The sequence below is a fragment of the Microcebus murinus genome, chromosome 6 (assembly GCF_040939455.1).
Source record: "Microcebus murinus isolate Inina chromosome 6, M.murinus_Inina_mat1.0, whole genome shotgun sequence".
Taxonomy (NCBI): domain Eukaryota; kingdom Metazoa; phylum Chordata; class Mammalia; order Primates; family Cheirogaleidae; genus Microcebus; species Microcebus murinus.
In genome coordinates, this window is record NC_134109.1 from 96,038,605 (window position 1) to 96,060,605 (window position 22,001).

Sequence of the window (22,001 nt, forward strand, 5' to 3'; positions counted from 1 at the left end):
AATTTTAACTCCTGCCTGAATATTCTTTCATCTTCCCTGCATATTTCGGCTTTTTTTTTTCACGTGTCTCCCATCCTCAAAGACGATTAAAGGCCCCCTAGAATTTCTCTACTCAGCTTTCAAGGCCTCCTATAATCTGCTCTCATTCTAGAAAATCAACTATATTTTTCACTTGAATCCAAATTTCATAACTATGGTACAAGTCATTGCTTTCCCCAGGGGAATCGTATATAAATAACCATACACATAAACAGATATGTATATGATTTCAAATATATGTACGTATTTAAAAATTTCAAAAAATTATTAGCGATTTGTGACTCCCTCAAAACTGAAGGTAACACATCAGCATGTTATGACACTATGATTGATAATGATCAAGAGCTGAAATGACTTCTTCTGCCCCCGCAGTTGGCTGAAGGTAAATCACAACAAACGGGGCCAATCAATCACCAGTCTGGCATTAAACCCAAGGAAGAGGCTATTTTTTGTCCACTGTTTGGGTGTTAAAATAGTGTGCAGCTGTGCATCTAGAGAGGAAAGACTCTACCACAAAAAGCCCAGCTTTCTTTCACTCTGTCATGACAGTGGATGAATTCATGGATTTTTTTTCTTCTTCCACATGAATAATCAAGTAAGCTTACATCACTGGAGCCTGTGGCCAATTAGGACACAAGGTGATATAAGCGCTTGGTGTGACCCTTTTCTGTAATCCCAGTAGTCTTAATAATACTATGGTAAAATGAGAAGACACACACCAAACAGTGCAAGTGTCAGTCACGTGATGTGCATGCAAGTAATTAGAATTAACAAGAGGAAATGTCAGGCTTTGACTTCTGCACCCCCGCCCAGACAAAAGCAGAGGTGTGTACGTATGGTGGCTAAGCTAAATATGAAAACTGGTTTTGACAGATGGAATGTAGTCAAAATCCTAGGCATTCCATGCCAGTTCTCTGTATGAGTACTCTAGTATCTGAGCATTAGAACAAATCCAAGTCTAATCAGCCTTAAACAATGACCTGTCACAGGATGGCCTTCCACTCAATACGTTCAAAGCCTTTAGCACAGATCTTTTAGGAGTACAGAACTATATTTAAAGGAAAAGTCTGGTTGAACTACACCTTACGGATCTCTTGCAGTATTTTCTAGTCTGTGTGCCTGGCATAACAAGAGTTTAATAAGCATTTGTGAATGAATGTTTTCCTTGGATAATGCTAGTCAAAGGTTGGCTTTAATACATAATAAAAATCTAATACATATCTGATTGATCATGCTACCCTCCTTTGGGAGAAATATATTACTATCTCTGTTTGCAAAAAGGTTTATATTATTTGTCCTTTATTGTGTTTTTTTTCGTGTATTTAAATGACTCCTGGTCAGGTGTGGTGGCTCATGTCTGTAATCCTAGCACTTTGGGAGGCCAAAGCAGGAGGATCAGTTGAGGCCAGAAGATCAAGACCAGCCTGGGCAACACAGTAAGTCTCTGTCTCTACAAAAAATTAAAAAAATTAGCCAGGCATGGTGGCGTGCACCTGTCAGTCTCAGCTACTCAGGAGGCTGAGGCTGGAGGATCACTTGAGCCCAGGAGTTGGAAGTTGCAGTGAGCTATGTGTCACTGCACACCAGCCCAAGCAAAAGCACAAGACCCTGTCAAAAAAAGAAAAAAAAACAAAACTCCTTTTTAAGAGGTCAGAAAGGAAGAAATCAATATAGGTCACACTCAGAGATACAACCAGGTTTAACACATTGACTGCCATACTAGAAAAACATTTTTTTTCCCTTGGAGCTATGATGTTTCATTAAAACAAAACTATCGGCCGGGTGAGGTGGCTCATGCCTGTAATCCTAGCACTCTGGGAGGCCAAGGCGGGCGGATTGCTCGAGGTCAGGAGTTCAAAACCAGCCTGAGCAAGAGTAAGACCCCATCTCTACTATAGATAGAAAGAAATTAATTAGCCAACTAATATATATAGAAAAAAAAGTAGTCAGGCATGGTGGCGCATGCCTGTAGTCCCAGCCACTTGGGAGGCTGAGGCAGTAGGATTGCTTGAGCCCAGGAGTTTGAGGTTGCTGTGAGCTAAGCTTACACCACGGCACTCACCCTACCCTGGGCTACAAAGCGAGACTCTGTCTCAAAAAACAAAACAAAACTATCCTTTCTAATTTGTTATCTTTATTGTTTTCTGTGCATGAGTTATATGCAATGCAATCCACATTTTTAGAATTGTCAACATTAATTGTAATAAGAACATCAGCAAATTAAGATTTTCATGAACCAACCACAGGGTTTTGCTCATGGGGCCCCAGGCTCAAAACTAGCCTGAGTTAAATACAACTCATGTGCCAGTTAATCGGTTAAGTTTTGAAGAATGGGTAGGATTTTGATTCTGACAGGAAAGGCATGAAAAATGGAGGAATCAGCATAACCAAACATAAAAGATCTGAGATTTTTTTTTTTTCTTTCTCAAGCTTAACTGGAGCAGGCTATGTAATGGTTGCTAGTTAAGGGTAGGAGGGGAATATGCAAATAAATTACACAGAATTGGTTGCAAGGATGAGAAAGTTTTAATGCGAGAGTCAAGGGCTATTCTGACACGATGAGGTAACAACTGCAGGTGCATCCAGAGAATGGCATAAACTATTATTCCAATTAGTGGGCCAAGCCAGTTAGCCATGTAAGAAACTCACCTAGGGTCAGTATGCGACTTCTGTATTTCTTGCAAGCACAATCCATTGACATCATTTATGGGATTTTAAGTTCCCAAACAGGTATATAACTTCAGCCTTATCTTTCCTTAAGATTTCAGTGACTTAATAACAGGAAAAAAGTTTTAACACATTAACTGCCATGTGAGTTGTATTTAACTCACGCTAGTTTTGAGCCCAGGGCCTTGTGGGGCATATAGAACTCATTCATCTCTTTACCTTGGGAGTCACGTGGTGCACAGGCAACTCACGCTGCCATGCTGTAGCACACATGTTATGTGATGGGTGGTCCACTGGGCAAAATCCTGCAATTGGTTTATGAAAATCTTACTTGTTCATCTTCTTGTTACAGTCAATACTGGCAATTCTAAAAATGTGGATTGCATTGTATGTAACTCATGGAAAACAAAAAATAATCTTTTCATTAAATTAGAAAGGATCATTTTGTTTTTGAAATTTTTATTCTATTTTCATAATAAAACACCATGGACCCAAGGAAAAATTTTTTTCCTAGTGTGGCAATATGTCTAACCATGATTTGCTCCTTGATATTCTGATTTTTAGAACCTCCAAGTTCACTATTAACATATTTGTCTCTCAACCACTATGTTTAACATTTAAAAGGGTTTAATTTTGACTAATTGCAATTAAGAAAATCCTAATTACATGACCTCTGGTAACTTGTTTTCTGTTTTTTTTTGAGACAGTCTCGCTTTGTTGCCCAGGCTAGAGTGAGTGTCGTGGCCTCAGCCTAACTCACAGCAACCTCAGACTCCTGGGCTCAAGCAATCCTGCTGCCTCAGCCTCTCAAGTAGCTGGGACTACAGGCATGCAACACCATGCCCGGCTAATTTTTTCTATATATATTAGTTGGCCAATTAATTTCTTTCTATTTATGGTAGAGACGGCGTCGGGGTCTTGCTCTTGCTCAGGCTGGTTTCGAACTCCCGACCTCAAGCAATCCACCCGCCTCGGCCTCCCAGAGTGCTAGGATTACAGGCGAAAGCCACTGCGCCTGGCCTTGTTTCCTGTTCTTAATCTGTAAAAAGGGAACAAACTTCTTTCTAGGGCTGTTGTGAGGAACTAGCCAAAATATTATCTGTAACACAAATACTCAGTTTCGTATGTAATGTTGGCTATTATCCTACAAACAAGTCACATTTCTATGCTGTTTAGACTTCAGCTTTGCTTAAAAATGTTACCTAGTATATATTAACATCATGCTTCTCCTACTACTGAGAATAGGGGACTGTGTGCAATATAAAGAGCTATTTATCATTTTAATTGGTTTATGGAAAGCTATTTTGCTTAAGATTGTCGCCAACTCTTATCAGCAGAGGAAAAAAAGGTAACCTTTCATCTCTATGTAGTAGCTTAAGAACACTCAACTAGGAATGAACTGGGGTTGACCCAGGATGGGGCTGTCAAGAGCCTACCCTTACTAAATGATAAAAAGGGCCAGCTTTTATTAAGTACACAAAGATATGGAATCACATGTCAGACATCTAGGACTTTTTATTGAAAGTCTAATAATTCATCAGACGTAGGTCATTTGACCCATCAAATAGGAGCATTTTATGCTGTTTGGAATAGTTTTTGTTTTTGTTATTGAACCTGTCCCAGGATTGTCTAACTTTTCCTAATCAAGTTATATTTGGGCTTTTCATACCAATAATTACCCTTGGTTTTGTACTTTAAAAAAGGTATTTTCTTAGTAAAATTCCATCCAGAATTTGGTTTTGGCCCTGCTGATGCTTTCATCAGATCAAGTTACAATTGATGAAAGTAACATGACTTTACTGAAATTAATGCATTTTCTAATTTCCTTTGCAAGAACACGGTACTTTTTCAAAATGCTTACCTAATGTCTTCATGTTGCTAGCTAAATAGCTTCACCAGTCATTACTCGCATAGAGTTTTAAAATGAGTTTATTAAAGAATATTCTTAGGAAGGCAACAAGTTTTGATTTGTCATTAAAAAAAAGTTATGTTTTTGCATGCTGTAAGAGGCTGTAAGGTAAGAGGCTACAGAGTTATAAGCTTCTTTCTACTGGAATTTTCATATAACACAGTGTAATCATTTCTGCAATGCTAGAATAAATTAAAAAAAGTCTCTTCTATGCTTCTCTTCAAAAAGTGATGAATAATAGAAGACAGCATAAAAAAGGCATTGTTTTCTATTCATTCTGTAGTATTGGAGCCAGTATCTAGGAAACAAAGGAGAGAGAGAGAGAGTAAATTCAAGGAGCAACTTAATTTTAAATTTGAATATTTAAGAGTATCTTTTAAAAAAGAAAACAAGACTAATGGTGGTAGTGGTCCGAAGGGTGGGGAAGAATAGGAGGCAAGTATGAAGAGGGAAGTTGACCATGGAAATACCTTGAGAACTTCAATAATTTTTCTTCTAAGGTAGAGATAAAAAGACATATAGCTATCCATGGTTATGCTAGATAAAAACCAGGGTGAACCACATTTGGTTCATATAACTACTATGTAACCACATTTTTTTCAGGTCCTCTGTCCTAAGATTTTAAATCACAAAGGATCATAACATATCATCAGAAAGAGAACTGTATTTAGAGATATTTCCTGGTAAGATGTCAAACACTTTTTACCATCACAGGCCGGTTCTAGCTATTATCACTTTTTCTCTGCTTCTTTATTAGAAACTCAACTTTATTTCAGAAAGTCGACTTTAGAATAAAATGGACTTACTTTATAGTAGTCCCTCACTTATCTGGCATCATTCAGGAATGTATTTTTTTTTTTTTTTTTGGAGAGAGTCAGTCTCACTCTGTTGCCTAGGCTAGAGTACCATGGCGTCAGCCTACCTCACAGCAACCTCAAACTCTTGGGCTCAAGCAGTCCTGCTGCCTCAGCCTCTCAAGTAGCTGGGACTACAGGCATGCACCACCATGACTGGCTAGTTTTTTGTATATATTTTTAGTTGGCTAATTAATTTCTTTCTATATATTTTTTTTTTTTTTGGAGAGATGGGGTCTCACTCTTGCTCAGGCTGGTTTCTAACTCCTGACCTTGAGTGATCCACCTGCCTTGGCCTCCCAGAGTGCTAGGATTACAGGCGTGAGCCACCGCGCCCGGCCAGGAATGTATTTTCTTAATCATTTAAATTTACCTATACTTGTAAATGCCAAACCATTTTTATTTTGGAAAGAAAAATTTCTACAATTGCAGTCTTTTCTGTAGGTATATAGTAAATGGAACACAATCTTAGCTTTTCTTGAATCTTCAACAATTTTTTCATCGAAAATCAATAACTACACTGTGCTATAAATGGGGGAAGCTCCTCAGAAACTACTGCTGACTTGTTACTTCTCATCTGCCAAAGTTTGCAAAAACAAATAATGTTGTATCTTTAAGTAACACACTCTAAGGACCACCAGATAGGACATATCTTTACATGGACACTTTGATATTATTAAGTTTGTTTAGAGGCCTTCTTCACTGACTTTTTGGTTCTTAGCTATGGTTCAAATGGCTGAAATGGACTATTAATCTACATCTGTGTTGTCCAATATGGTAGTTGTTGACTAGCCACATGTGCCTATTTAAATTAATTCAAATTAACTAATAGAAAACTAAATAAAATTAAAACATTAAGTCCCTCAGTTGTCCTACCCACATTTCAAGTGCTCAATAGCCATGCATGAAAAATGTAGACATGAAACATTTCCATCATTATAGAAAGTTCTACTAAACAGTGCTGGTGTATATCATGAACTCATTTTCACAGAGGTCCAGGAATTATAAATGCCCAAATTCTATAGTCTAATAAAAACTTAAAAACTGAAGGGTTATGAGAATGCTATTAGCTTCAATTACAGGAAAAATTATGAAAAAAATTATACATTATCTCTCAAATATAGAAATGCTATTATCTTGTGATCCAAGAAATAGTACCACCTTCATGGGAATTAAAAAAAAAAAAAAGACCTAAATATAAAATTGTTTCTTATTATAACAACAAAAAGGATGTAAGTATCTGATTACTATATTAAAAAGGCAACTATGCTTATATTCTCAAAATGATTATTCCTATTTAACCTTAACGATACAAATCATTGTAATGTTGCTAGGTTTAGAGACTTCCTCATTTGGAAGAGACTATTCTTAAATAGCTGCTCTAAATACAAATGGTTCAGATTATAAAGCAAACATAAGCATATATTTAAAATACCATTAGCAAAATGGATAATGAATTGTGAAACAGAAAGCAGTAATGTATAGCTTCTGAAACATTGAAGGACCTAACAAGTTCCTAGGTCTGGTGTGGAAAATTCATCACACAGGTGTAACAGATTAGAGGAATGGATATTTACCATTGTGACTGCAAGGTTCTTATGGTTAAAATCTGCTTTAAAATAATAATCACATATAAAATTTTATATTTCCAGCAACACAGAAACCAGAGAATATATTGTCAAAATTAAACACTTCCTTAAAGAAAAGTGTCCATGAAAAGCCTGATAAAGACTTAAAATTTATGACTACAATAGGGAAGAAAAGCTTTTAATTTGCTTTTCTTCTTTTCCATACAAATTCAATGTGTGTTAGTGGTCTGTGTGTCATTTGAAACGTATATATACCTAAAGTCAGTTAAGAGGTCTGTTTGAGATCTGGAATTCAGAATCTAGTTGAGACAGAAACTAGGTCTCCATCAGGGAGTTGATCATTTGGACATTTTCCCTGTTGGGCTTTTCATACAGATGAAGATTTTCTAAAGACTCATAGAAACAAGATTTCACGTAGTTTTGCTTTCACAATAATTAGGCAAACACTTACTTTTACCATCACAGGCTACAATTTTCACTTTATCCACTTTAATAAGTTCTGTCACCTCTCTGAATTCAACATCATTCAATACAAAAGTCCACACGTTATCGCAGAATCTGTACGTATTTAGAGAGCCCTTTAAAACAAAACATTTAGACATACTATGAAAAGTCATCTTTTCCTCTCACATTTTTCTCTAAAGCAATTTAAGAGAACTTTCTACTAAGTACATAATTAAAACAGTATGTTTAATCCTTAAGATTTTCCTTCATTTTAATCCTATTTACTTAAAAAACAAGGACAACTTTAGATAAATTTGCTGAGAGTTAAAAACTATTTCAGTTAGCAGACTATTTTCAGCACTGTAAAAGCCTGCAAATTACTTACCTGAAATATGAAGAAAGGTGGAATGAAAACTTGAATTTGTATTTGTACTGCCCTCATGTGGCTAAATTATGAAAGTTCATTTGAATTTTTATGAAATACTTTCAAAAAACTACATATTTTGTGTATGTTAATTCTCCATACTTATTTTAATCCTGTGACTTAGCTCAGATGCATTACTGTATTAGCCACTAAAACTACAATATTCATTATCCTGTGCAACTTGCATTCTTCTAATTAATAAAAAAGCTGTTAAGGAGCAGGAATACATATTTGAGCATTAAAAGGAAATTTTACTTTATTTTTACAGATAGGGTCTCGCTCTGTCACCCAGGCTGAAGTGTGGTGGCATGGTCATAGCTCCTGTAACCTGGAATGCCTGGGCTCCAGCGATCGTCCTGCCTCAGCCTCCTGAGTAGCTGGAGGTGTACACCAACATACCCAGCTAATTTTTAAATTTTTTGTAGAGATGGGGGTCTCACTATGTTCCCTGGGCTGATCTTGAACTCCTGGCCTCAAGTAATCCTTGGCCTCCTAAAGTGCTGGGATTACAGGCGTGAGCCACCACACTGGCCTAAAAGGAAATTTTAAAGAGTGTGGTGAAAGTCAAGGACAGATGCTAACCAATAGAATACAACCAAAATCTGAGATACACACATGCACACATATAGTCACATATGAAATCTAGCATTTGATAAGGCATTTAAATGTCTAAAATCTTCAATTCAGAAAAAAAAGCATCAAATGCACAAATACTCTCTGCAGTATAATAATAATATTAAAAATTGGTAGTAGCAGTAGATTCCAGAAAACAGCATGTGTCAGGAGGTCCTAAGGTGAAGGATATCATGGACAACCTTGGAAAACTTTTGCCCTATCCTATGACAATATTGGGAGGTCAATGAAGGATTTTAAGCAGAGGAGTCACATGATCAGATCTGCACTTTTGGTGATGACATGAAGAATGGACTAGAGGGGAATACGACTGAAGGAAGAAGACCATCTAAGATGATGATGCCTCTTAGTTGAATCAGAGAAGTAAAAGTGGCTTTACTACAGTAGCAGCAAGGAGATCAATAGAAACACAAAAAGACTTAAAAAAGGGAAAACAAAAATGAAGAGACTTTTAAAAGGTAGAACCAACAGGACTTGACAACTATAAATATGGTGGGGTAGGGAGACAGAAATATAAGGTAACTCCAAAAGCAATATAGCTTTGAAAATAAGATTACCAATGTATTATCTCTCTTGTCCTGGCCATGTGCTCCACCAAGCTAAACAGAATGCTATTTGCAAACCTTCTGGACTTAAAATTGGCTGTAACCAAGGAGGGAGCAGAGTGATGAAAGCCTTAGCTAGAACAGTAACAGCAGGGGAAAAAAAAGCAAGAATGGAAAAGTCCTGGTCAAGACTGAGTATTTATAGCTTTTGGAAAATAGAAAAACTTACAAAACACTATGCAAAAGAAATTCAAATGTCAAATTACTGTTAACTTTTGCTAACGAGATCCAAACTACAAACCCATAATAATTCAACTAGAAGATTATTCAGCCCTTGTGAACTTTATAGCCTCCACCAAATTTTCTACATGGGCAAAGTATATATATTAACATGAATCAACTGGGCAGGTTTTTACATATGGTTATACAAACACACACAAACTAATTTTGCCAGAATTGTTACTATTAAAACTTCAAGAATCCACTGGTCGAATTTTATAGTCTTAATTAAAGATACATTTTACTCCAGAAAATGTTTTGTCACATGAAACTGATAAGAAACTTATTTATATGAATATAAAATACACATGGATTTTATCCCTTTAATAAAATATAAGTCAAACTACCTTGTCTATCATGTTCATTTTTGTATTTACAATATCTAGAACAATGTCTGGTATATAGCAGGCACTCAAATGTTCATTGAATAAATAATAAATTTTTCCTTTGTGTTTTTCATCACCAATAAAACCAAAAATAAAACCTAAAATACTAAGGTTCTTTTAAATGCAAGGTAACCTCTAAGTTCTTTTTATATATTCACTATCACATATTTTATTTATTTTTAGTTTTTTTTTTCTCTTTTGCTCCTTGGAGTATGGAAGATTTTTATATATTTTAACCTTTTAATGTCTATATTTTGGTTACACCTTGTAACATAAGCATAAATATTAGATAAATATAATTGGCAAATAACCAAACATCATTATAAACTATGTTATATGACTTCTTCAATATCATCATATTATGGTAAAATTATTTCTATTTTACCATAATTTTTCCGATGGGCCCGTAATTTGAATTTACTATGAAATTGGAACATAATTTTGTTCAGCTCTGAATGGATGATTTTTCAAAGAATAAATGACTCAAATGGGATTAAGCTATCAAAATAGACTATTATCTACCACTAGATCAAGTTTTGTTTTGTTTTTTTTTGAGACAGAGTCTCACTTTGTTGCCCAGGCTAGAGTGAGTGCCATGGCGTAAACTTAGCTCACAGCAACCTCAAACTCCTGGGCTTCAAGTGATCCTCCTGCGTCAGCCTCCTGAGTAGCTGGGACTACAGGCATGTGCCACCATGCCCGGCTAATTTTTTCTATATGTATTAGTTGGCCAATTAATTTCTTTCTATTTACAGTAGAGACAGGGTCTCACTCTTGTTCAGGCTGGTTTCGAACTCCTGACCTTGAGCAATGCGCCCGCCTTAGCCTCCCAGAGTGCTAGGATTACAGGTGTGAGCCACTGCGTCCGGTCTAGATTAAGTTTCTATAAGCCATGTTATCAAGGAGTGGGTGGGAGATAACATGAAGTTTCTAGCAATAACTGTGTACTTCCCTGATATGGGTGAAAGCCAGAGTTTGAAACATAACTGTGAACCTAGGAGATTACTCTGCCACTTACCTTCAGTCCTGCTGATAATGTTTCAGGTGTATGAAATCTCTGGAAGTCTTCAGGGAAGGTAACCAACATACACAGGCTGGTTTGTGAAACAATGGAATAAAAATCTACAAGCAACTCTATCTCACATTAAGTGGATGAACTTAGTAGTATACAGTTGATTGAAAAGTATTATAATTGAGTTATTAAAAAATAAATTCCCTAATTTGATTAAACCATTTCTTCCTCTTATAATTAATAAATATGTAGGGGTCCTAAAAAACACTGTTGTAACAACCATTGGTGCAGGCTTCTAGATTTAGGAAAATATCCTTACCCTGAAATTGACTCTGTTCCTGACCCTCTGAGCCAACGCTGAATTTATAGCCTTATCAAACTGAAGTAGAACTTGAAGGGCAAGTTGGGGGGTAATCTGTTGAGACTGAGAAAAAGTAAAGGTCATAAATCCTCTTAGCAGGAAAACATCAAAGTAGGTAAAAATATATACATTTTTATCTAAAATTTAACTGAAGTTAACCAGAGCCTCCAAACTAGAATTCTTTATTCTCCTTTGCCAAAATTGACAATGAAGAAGCAAAGCCTGAACCTGAAAATATCTTTTGTACCATCTGGACACAAAAATAATTAAAAAAAAAAAAAAAAAACCAACATGCTGTGATGCTACAAAGCCAGAATAAAACTTTGTCTATCTTCCTTTCACAGTGTCCGGAAAGAGGTTTTCAGTAACTTGAAGAAACCATTTCTTTTAAATAAAATACATAGGGCCTATATTAAAAAAATGTTAGATATTATGAAAGCCCATAAAATATATCAACAAATGGAAATACTTAATTTGTTCTTAGATGTAACGTTTACATTAAAAAGTTAATTCTCTTAAAATTAAAATATAAATTCAAAATTCTAATTTAAATCTAAAAATACTGAATTGGACAAAATTATCTCTTTTTTTTTTTTGAGACAGAGTCTTGCTCTGTTGCCTGGGCTAAAGTGCCGTGGTGTCAGCCTACCTCACAGCAACCTCAAACTCCTAGGCTCAAGCAATCCTCCTGCCTCAGCCTCCCAAGTATCTGGGACTACAGGCATGCACCACCATGCTCGGCTAATTTTTTTTTTCTATATATATGATTTGGCCAATTAATTTCTATTTATAGTAGAGACGGGGTCTCGCTCTTGCTCAGGCTGGTTTCGAACTCCTGACCTCGAGCAATCTGCCCACCTCGGCCTCCCAGAGTGCTAGGATTACAGGCGTGAGCCACCAGCCTGGCCTGGACAAAATTATCTTAAAGCTACATAAAATGTAAATCTAAAACCAACAATCATCTAAATATTATTTTTCTTCTAAATATGAGTCTAAAAACTAACAATCTTAATTTTTATGTTTAACAAAAAATTTTGAAGATTTAGCTCTATTCAACTGTATCATTGAATCATCATTATATTTTATGTTCTGTTGTCAGGATGGTATAATAAACAGGAATCTCAGGTTAATTATCGGTGAGTGCTACTGACTTGCTAGGTCAAATAGTCTAAGCGACTTTACCTCATATCTCTTTGCACGGGATAAAGGATATGATGAGAATTATTGCAGACCCATCGAAATAAAAATGTTTGATTTTCAGTCTCACCTGTATGAGCTCATCTAGGCTCTCCTGAAGACTGTTTCCCAAAGTGGTATTTCTGTATAACTGATATGCCATGGCTTTAGGAGGAAGAAATTGTTATTCTTATTCAGGCTTGCATTGATGTCCTAAAAATTTAATATAAAATTGTTAAAAAGAGATCATACTGTAACATTATAAATTATGTAATACAGCCTACTTCATATAGTGTAAGATAGTATTAATACTAGTATCATTCTTAGTAATTGCAAGTTACTATATAATAATTTTATAATTACAAGGAATAATGTTTTTTCTCTTTTCTGTAATTTTGACACAGGCATTTATACTCCTTTATACATTACAGATGTTATATTTATAAAAATGTATTATCTTTACCACTTTTTCAAAAGTCTGTCTTCTACAGCAAGAATTTTTCATGTACCATCCTATTTGCTGTCAAGTCACTGATGCAGACAATCTTAGCTCACATTTGCATGCCTGCCCCTTTATTTTCTTGTTCTCTTAAAATCCAGTATTTATAGAGTGCCTACCAAAAGGATGGCACTGTTACAGGTACCAGGGAGAGGAAGAGGACTAAAGATATATTCCCGATCCTAAATTTACATCCTGGAGAGGGTAATGGACATACAAAAAGGTTAAATTCAGTATAAAATAAGACTTATGATAGAGATACACAGCTGCCTGTGTATCTAAGCCATGGAGGTTGCCTGCGGACCAAGAGAACTGGCTCAGAAAATCTTCCTAATTCTTCAAACTGATTCTTCAGTTTGAGAAACGAATCCACATTATTAGTGCAGTAAGTATGAACAGAGAGTGGCTGAAAGAGATGGCATGGAAGGACTTATTCTGCAGGAGAGGTTCAGGCAATGGGGTGCCACTGAAGCATTTTGTATAAAAAAGGTCAAATTGGTTTGAGTGTGAGATTAGAAACAGATGGGTAGAAATATATAGTCAGAAGAAATAAGACTCGGTTTTGATAGATCAGTAACATGACTATAGTTAACGTTAATATATTGTACCTTTAAAATAGCTAGAAGAGAATAATTCAAATGTTCCTAGCATAAACATGAATATTTAAGATAAAGGATATTCCAATTACCCTGATTTAATTATAGGAATGTATATTATCTCATGTACCCCAAAACATAAATCTATTATGTATCAATAAAAAAAAAAAAGAAATGGATGAGGGATGAGGGCTTAAAAAGGGTAGCAGTAGTACAGATTCAACAAATACTAACTGAGCTACTACTTGTCAGGTATAAGATCCCTGACCTCATGGCGCTTTCAGTCTAGAGATGGATGGGAGGAGATACATTTCAGTAATCATCAGGTAAAATTCAGCAAAATTAATGGTTACCCATCGGTCTTCACATCACATGCCTTGTCTGCATTTGCTACAACAGATCATTTCTGCCTTTTTGAAATATTTCTTTGACTATGGGACACCACTCTCAGTTATCTACTATCACCTCACTAGATACTACTAAATTTCTTGTTTTTTCTTGCTGGTTTCTCCTCAATTCCCTGACTTCTAACTACAGACCTGCCCTAAGGCTTCTTAGGTCTTCTCTACTCCACATGCTTCACTCCCCCCCAATTTGTATCTTCACCCCTGAATTCTCCCTTTGTACCCATATACAAGGGCTGTCCGGAAAGTATTTAGCCATTGTCAATGTAATTTTTCATACCACATGGCTGGATACTTTCCAGACAACCCATGTATAAAACTGCTTACTTGACAATGGATAAAAATATCAAGCAGGTAGGTCAAATTAAATTTATGAAAAAAGCAAATTCCTGATACTACCTCTCCAAATTTGCTGTTCTTGGTTTTATCCACCTCAGTAAACAGAAAATCTAGTCATCCAGTAATATAGCCCCCAAACCTTAGAGTCAACATTAACATCTTTCTTTTTTTCTTACCTGACATTCAATCTGTCAGCCAATCCTTTCAGCTCTTCCTTCTAAATAGAGCCAGAATCTGACAACTTCTACCATCTTCAATGCTATCACTCTAAGTCACCATCATCTGTGACTAAAATTAATGTGACAGACCATTAAGTGGTCTCCCTCTTTCCACCCTTCCCTATCCCAGCCCCATCCTCATAGCAGCCAGGCTGAGATTTTAAAACATAAGGCAAATCACATCATTGGTCTATTCAAAACCACCAATGGCAGCATCCCATCTCACTCCAAGTAAAAAACACAAAGTCCTTCCCATGGTTTGCAAGGGCTACAGGATTTGGCCCCCCACTGTCTCCTACCCCTATCTTTATCTACTAAATCCCCCACTCACTCTGCTCCAGTTATAGTGGTCCCCTGGTGCTCTTCGCCATGGGAAGCATGTTCCTTCCTGAGGCCTTTGTGCTGGCTGCTCTTTTTGCTGAGTGTTCTTCCCAGATACCTGCATAGTTCACTTACTCATTTGGTTCAGATCTCTGCTCAAATGTCACCTCATCAGAAAGGTGTTCTGTGTCCAAGCTATAAAAAAGAACTATCCCTCTTCCTTCTCATACTGCTTTCATTCATACCAATAACTGAAGTTGATATACATATGCTTATTCTGTCTCTATCTACTAAAATAGATGATCTATGAAGGTGGGGACTTCAGTTATATATCTGCCACCTAGAACAATGTACGTAGTAAGTATTCAATAAGTTATTTGTTGAGTGAATAAATAACTTAATGGCATATCAAAGCACTAATATCAAATATGAGAAATGTGATACAAAATTTTCTGCTTTACTGAGGAAACTGAAGCAATGAAAACTTCCAGACTCACAACCACATCTAACTACCTACCAATATCCGTGCAGGTTGAACATCCCTTATCTAAAATGCTTGGGACCAGAAGTGTTTTGGATTTTAGGATATTTGCATCATATTAACTTATGGGTTGATCATCCCAAATCCAAAAATACGAAATCCAAAATTCTCCAAAGAGGATTCCTTTTGAGTGTCTCATTGGTGCTCAGTTTTGGTCTTTGGAGCATTTTGGATTTGGGATGTTCAACTTGTACCCATATACTCTGCCTTCCTGTTTGTCACCATAGTTGAATTCTACATGCTTTTATCTAAATCCAATCCTTCTACCTTTGTATCAGGTGTTATCCCTTCTAGTGTACTGGAGGATACTGTTCTAACAATTTAATTGTTCTTTCTCTCCCTCACCATCAAATTTCCTCTCTCTACAGATCATTGCCATCAGCAAACAGGTGGCTAATTATCTTTAAAAAACCAAAACCCCAAAATACTACCTTAAACCACTTCCCCTGTCAGCTACACTCTATTTCTCTTGTTCCCCTTTCCAGAAGGACTTTACTTAGAGTTGTACTCACTCTCTCCCATTCTTTTTTGCCCCCATTTTCTCTTTTTTTAATATTTTAAAAATTTTCTTTATATTTATTTTTTCTTTTTGACTGCCATGTGAGTTTTTTTTAATATTTTTAAAATTTTCTTTATATTTATTTCTTTTTTTTTCCTTTTTGTCCCATTTTCTCTTAAACTGACTTTTGCCTCAGCCCTCTAATGAAACAGGTGAAGGTCACCAATGGTATTGCTAAAGCTAATCTTCAATCCTCACCAGAGGAGAGCATTGCACACAGCTGATTAGTTCCTCCTCTTTGTTAAAGGATCTTTGCTCGACTTCCCGGACACTACACTTTTTGGGTTGTCCTTTTAACTTTAACTTGCTGGTTCATTCTTCTTTATATTGTTTGTTGGTTGATTCTCTTCTCCCTAAACTCTTAATGCCAGAGGACACAGTCCTTGGTCCTCTGATACTTTCTGTCTACACCTACTCCTTAGTGATAACAGTCACTCTTACAGCTTTACATACCATTGCTAATGAATCACAAATTCATACACTGTATTAGAACTTCTCATTCCTAGATATAGCTGCCTACTCAGTATCTCTACTTGTTATCTTTTGTGTTTCAGTTGAAATAATGCCATACTTCTATAGGCTTAGGCAAAACCTTTGAAGTCACCTTCCACATCCAATTCCTAGAAAATCCTGTAAGGTCTACCTTGAAAATGCATTCAGAATCCAACCATTCCTCACCATCTCCACTGCTATCACCCTGGCCTTGGCCATTATCATCATGATTTGGATTACTATAATAGCCTCCTGACTGATTTCCCTACTTCTACACTTGCCCTCCACACTGTAATCATAACTCACAGGGCGATCTTCTAAAACATAGTTTAGAGCATGTTTCCTTCTCTACTCAGAATCTTTCATGGGCTGGGCATGGTGGCTCATGCCTGTAATCCTAGCACTCTGGGAGGCTGAGGAGGGAGGACTGCTTAAGACTGAGAGTTTGAGATCAGCCTGAGCAAGAGTGAGACCCTGTCTCTACAAAAAATAGAAAAATTAGCCAGGTGTGGTGGTGCACCTGTAGTCCCGGCTACTTGGGAGGCTGAGGCAGGACTGCTTGAGCCCAGGAGTTTGAGGTTGCAGTGAGCTATGATGATACCACTGCACTGTAGCCTGGGCAACAGTTCCTTGTTGAGACCCTTTTGAGACCCTGTCTCAAAAACAAACAAAAAAACTCATATGGCTTTCATCAGTCCTTACAATGATATGGCTACCATGATGTCACCTACTTTATCTACTATTTAAGCTCTCCCTCTTCCTCCCTTTGCTCATTCCTCTCCAGACATTGGCTTCCTTGCTATTCCTCAAACAAGACAGGCTTAAGAGGCTTTGTAATGGCTGGCTGCTCTTTCTGCCTGAAAGGCTCTCCTCAGCTCTTCAGTTGGCCAATTCTCTTAATTCCTTCAAGTTTTTGCTCAAATAGCACCTACTAAGTGAGGCCTACGCAGACCAACATATTTTAAATACCAATTCCCACCTCCACTCTGGAACTTCCTCATACGCCTGCCTTATCTTCTTGCTCAATTTCTTTGATGGTACCATCGCCTTCTGAAACATTATACATATAATGTATTTCTTTTACATTTATTTTATGCATCCTCCAATAGAAGGTAAGCTCTATGAGGGCACAGATTTTTGTCTGTTTTATTCACTGAAGTAAACTAGGCATCTAGAACAGTACCTGACACACACAATAAAACATTTGTTCCATAATGAATGAAGGCAAACAGTGTGGGAGTGTGTGTGTGTGGGGGGAGTGTCAAAAGGACAAGGAGGTATCAATAGGGAGACCAAAACTTTACAAAGTAGGAGATTAAAATGGTGCTGTGCCCCATTTGACAAAAGTCTAAGAGTCATCCAGAATTCAGCTAGTTATTTAAACGTTAAAATTACTCGCTTTAATGATCTTAAATGCGGTTATCAGCTACAGAAATTTATTACTCCTCTCTCATTTTGCAGTCTAGAAAATCAGAAAGCTCCAAACTCGGAAGTAACCAGTCCTAGTTTTTCTTGATTAAACCACTCTGCTTAAATTCGTTCCTTTGTCGGGAGTTCGCACGAAGAAAGTTGAAAGCAGACTCCAAACGAACGACGAAACACAGAAAAGAGACACTTAAGAAATGCTCCCTGCAATCCGGCATAATAAACACAAGCTGCTGCTGGCCTGGATGCTTTAAGACATGCACCTGGCTGCAAATACGGTGCTGAGCTGAGGACCTCCCCCCCCCCCCGCCCCCAGTCACTTCTGCCGGCGCCGGGTGGACAACAAGCCTCCCGCCACAGGACGTAACCGCCCCCGGCCGCCTCGCCTCCCTTCCTCGGTGCCGGCCGCAGGGCCCCGCCGGCACCGAAGTCGGTAGCGGGCCGCCCGTGGGAGGGAAGAGCCCTCCAAGTCGCCCTCGGAGACGACCCAACCGACCGCAGCCCGAGCTCCGCGGGCCGGCGGGGAGCGCGGGCCCGACTTCCCCTCCCTGTCACCCACTCCCTACCTGCGGCACAGGCGCCTCCCGCCGCAGAGCGGACAGAAGCGGCCAGGAGTCGAGCGCGACGTTCCCACTCCTCGACCGCGGGCTCCACTCACCGCAGAAACCGCAGAGCTGGGCCGACGACCCGGAAGTGCTCGCGGAACCTGGAAGTGACACCCTGTCCGCGGGCCGGGAGGCCCCGCCCAGCCCGCTCTCGCACGCCACTCACGCGCGGCGAGGGGAGGGCGGGGGTGTGCCGAGAGGAGGGGCGCGGGGCCGGAGCCAACCCTGGAGCGGCGGGCAGCCTTCCTTTTCGAGTTCACCCACCCGGCTCACAGGATTGTAAGGGAATTTTATTTTTAGGAACTAATCTTGTCCACTGTTAGATGCGCAATGAAAGAAAGGTAGGACGTTCACACTTTATGCCTGACGTGTGTTCAGGGTAATACCGTTGAAGACCTTGCAATACTACATTGAAGTCAAATTCTGAAAAGATTACAGCAGGGCATCTTTTTACCACTCAAAATAGGGCGGCAATTAATTTAGACTGGCAAGCTTTTATAATAGTTTGTGACTGATTCATGAAGAATTTTAATTCGGAAGAATTTGTATTTAAAATTTGTACCCAATATGCAAGACAAATACTTCAATATGTATTTCGAGTTTGCACAATCCCAAATTCCTGTAGGTGCCAGGATGCATGGGTTAAAACAGCTGTAATGTGTAGAGCAGTGTAAAAACAAGTGCTACCAACTGGGACCTCTGGGCAGGCCCTTAAACTATCTTTACTCCTACAAGGAATAGAAAGCCCTCAGACTATAAAAAGAGAAACAAGACTAAAGGTCTTAAATTACTTGAAAAGGCATGTAAGGTAATTCAGAGCAAAAAATCGAGTAGCATAATGGAAGACAGAAAAATCTGATAAAATGAGGCAAAAACAAGTTTTCCAATTTATTTATTTAAATTCATTAACGTTGCAAAAATATGTGCAACAAATCAAGACAAGTTATTTGTATTCCTAATAGGTCAAAGGAAAAGAAAATATATTACATCTGCTTAGTAAATCAAGACCAACCCTAGTATTTCTTACAGGGACCACATCAACATCTTGCACACACAGACATCAGAACTAAATTTCTCACACTGTAAAATGACAGTACTAGACTAGGTAGGCAGCATCATCCTAATAGTAGTAAAATGATCACAGTACAGTAAATTTTGGCTTAACTGACAGCATGTGAACTTGTGGTAACAAAAATATTTTTGAGATGTATCCCAAAGTGCGTTAGTGTCTAACAAACTTTGAATTGTGTTCTATGTGACTAGTGCCCCAAGGGCTAATGCAAGTCAGTGGCCTTGAACACCACCAATATGTACTAGCTATGTTTATGTAAATAAACAATGAACCAACTGTTCAAGGGACATTAAATTTTAGAAAGTCTGTATACAAACAGTGGAGTAGCTGATAATGTTATTTTTCAAGTTCTTCCTCAAACAGAATGCAAAAATGCATAAACATTTCAAAATGCAAATGTTTTCACCTCTTGTAGAATGTTTCAAAATCAACTATTTGAAACAAAAATCTTATTTTTGTTTTTTGAGACAGAGTCTCACTTTGTTGCCCAGGCTAGAGTGAGTGCCATGGCATCAGCCTAGCTCACAGCAACCTCAAACTCCTGGGCTCAAGCGATCCTACTGCCTCAGCCTCCCGAGTAGCTGGGACTACAGGCATGTACCACCATGCCCAGCTAAGTTTTTCTATATATATTAGTTGGCCAATTAATTTCTTTGTATTTATAGTAGAGACGGGGTCTCGCTCTTGCTCAGGCTGGTTTCGAACTCCTGACCTCGAGCAATCCGCCCGCCTCGGCCTCCCAGAGTGCTAGGATTACAGGCGTGAACCACCGCGCCCGGCCTGAAATAAAAATCTTAATATCATTCTTTAATGAAAGCACTAAACTCTTGATTTTCATCTGATGCTTGATTTATTAAGTGCTTTACGTGAATTTTTAATAGCACATTTTATTTAGTTCTCAAAACATAAGAAATTAAATAGAAGATCTATTATAGTCACAACTGTTCTATCCAAATTTTAGTGTCACTCTTTACTGTTCAACATAATATACTACTTTATTTTCAATTATCATTTAGAACTTTAAGGGAAAGTTACATTACTGAGTCTCCCTATTGATCTGATTCAGAATCTCAGGAAGGGCGGAGGGAGATGAAGAGCTCATCATGTAATTCTTTTGTACGTTTAGAATATTGAGTAGATAATGTCACACTTCCCTTACCAGTTGGCCTTTCCATGTAAGCCTAAGTTCTTGACCTTCTCCCAGCAACTCCAACTACACAATTCCTATTCCTATGACAAGATAAACTATTTAAACAGCAAAGTAGGTCTACTTATAAGTACATTTATTCCTCCTTTTACTCCATCCCTATATTTGTTTGTGATCCATTTCTCAAATATCCATAGGCTAGGGGAAAAATCAGGCACAAAACAAAATAGAATGTTGTATCAATCTCTATTTTCAGCCTATTGCCTCCTCCCACCTTACTGAGCAATCTTAATAATTTTCCTCATACAACAGAGGAAAAGAAGGATGAAGCTACTGTCACCTTACATACAACCCTACTTAACCTCATCAAGAAACTGGCCTGTTCTACCTGATATATCATAATGCTAATTTATCCATCAACTGAAAAAATCTTAAAAGCCACTTTTGTATTAAATCAAACACTTTCCCAAATTCCCTGAGCATTCACATAAACCACCAAATAGAAATGCCTATATAGTCATTTTAAAGTCTTTATCTAAAAGCAGATTCCTTACTTTTTTCAATTTTGGAAGTGCATTTCAAGAAATTCTACTTATAGATATATACCTGTCAATCAGCAGATTTCAGTATTCAGTGCAGTTACTAAATAGTGATGTCCATTTTGGAAGACTACATTAATGTTTACCAACTGTGAAATATAAACTAACTCAATACTAACTTCAGTCTAAGCACTGTAATTGCTAACTAACCCTCTCTGTTCAAACTTGTTTCAGTATGAAGAGACAAAGAAAGCAGAGGAAAGTAGGAATTCTCAGCCAAGATATGTATTATGAGCCTTTCCCCCTTTGATCCATGGTCTCCTTATTCATATATTCTGTGGGTAGCCTTTTGGATATAAGAAATGGTGTCACCAGCTGCCACATACAGTACTTCCCTTAAGAGGGACATATTCAGTGACATCTTAGATAACAGCTAAGTCTTTATCCCCTTTTAAAGGTTTTCTTTCTCTTTCTAGTTTTATCTTTCTTTCCAACTACACTGCTAGACCCTACTTAGAATCATATTTCTTCATACCCATCCCTCCAGGTTAAAGACTATTAAGCTTAAACTGTGGGGTCAATATAACATCTTCCCTTGGTGCTTTCTTAGAAATATGACCAAGCAGAACACAGAATCAAATCACTTCAAATGAAAAACTGAGTAAAAAGGGGCACTCAGAGCCTATGTGTAACAGAAAATAGTGACAGAAGCATCAAATTAAATAAGTCAGATCCATGACCACAGCAGAAAGATAAAATAGCAGAATTATATGTAGTTTCACCTCAATTGGTAAATGGAATAATGTGAGAAAATATTACATAGCTATAAATTATAAATAAAGTTAAATGCTTTTCTTTTAACCTACTAGTTATGACCTTAGCTGTCACAGTTATGTAACATTTATTGTTGGGCATATCCCTATACC

The 22,001-nt window shown here is 37.6% G+C and overlaps 1 protein-coding gene across 2 annotated transcripts; it reads right to left on the reverse strand.

The window, feature by feature from the left end:
* Window positions 1-4,619: 4,619 nt before the first annotated feature.
* On the reverse strand, window positions 4,620-18,433 carry GTF2A2 (general transcription factor IIA subunit 2). Of its 2 annotated transcripts, XM_012783002.3 has the most exons (6): window positions 18,279-18,431; window positions 14,333-14,444; window positions 12,410-12,531; window positions 11,101-11,205; window positions 7,510-7,636; window positions 4,620-4,913 (listed from the first exon to the last, which is right to left on the reverse strand). In XM_012783002.3, the coding sequence occupies exons 3-6, from the start codon at window positions 12,479-12,481 to the stop codon at window positions 4,888-4,890; spliced, it is 330 nt and encodes a 109-aa protein (XP_012638456.1). In that variant the 5' UTR covers window positions 12,482-12,531; window positions 14,333-14,444; window positions 18,279-18,431; the 3' UTR covers window positions 4,620-4,887. The 2 variants fall into 2 exon arrangements, with proteins under 2 accessions (XP_012638456.1, XP_012638455.1); XM_012783001.3 differs by lacking the exon at window positions 14,333-14,444 and having other exon boundaries at window positions 18,279-18,433.
* Window positions 18,434-22,001: the final 3,568 nt, after the last annotated feature.

Excerpts from the sequence above, each read along its gene's own strand:
- GTF2A2 (XM_012783001.3), bottom strand. The coding sequence starts at position 12,481 with ATGGCATATCAGTTATACAGAAATACCACTTTGGGAAACAGTCTTCAG. Across the intron at positions 7,637-11,100 it reads GGAACAGAGTCAATTTCAGG|GGCTCTCTAAATACGTACAG; the intron begins GTAAGGATATTT and ends TTTGTTTTAAAG. Across the intron at positions 4,914-7,509 it reads TGTAGCCTGTGATGGTAAAA|ATACTGGCTCCAATACTACA; the intron begins GTAAGTGTTTGC and ends TTTGTTTCCTAG.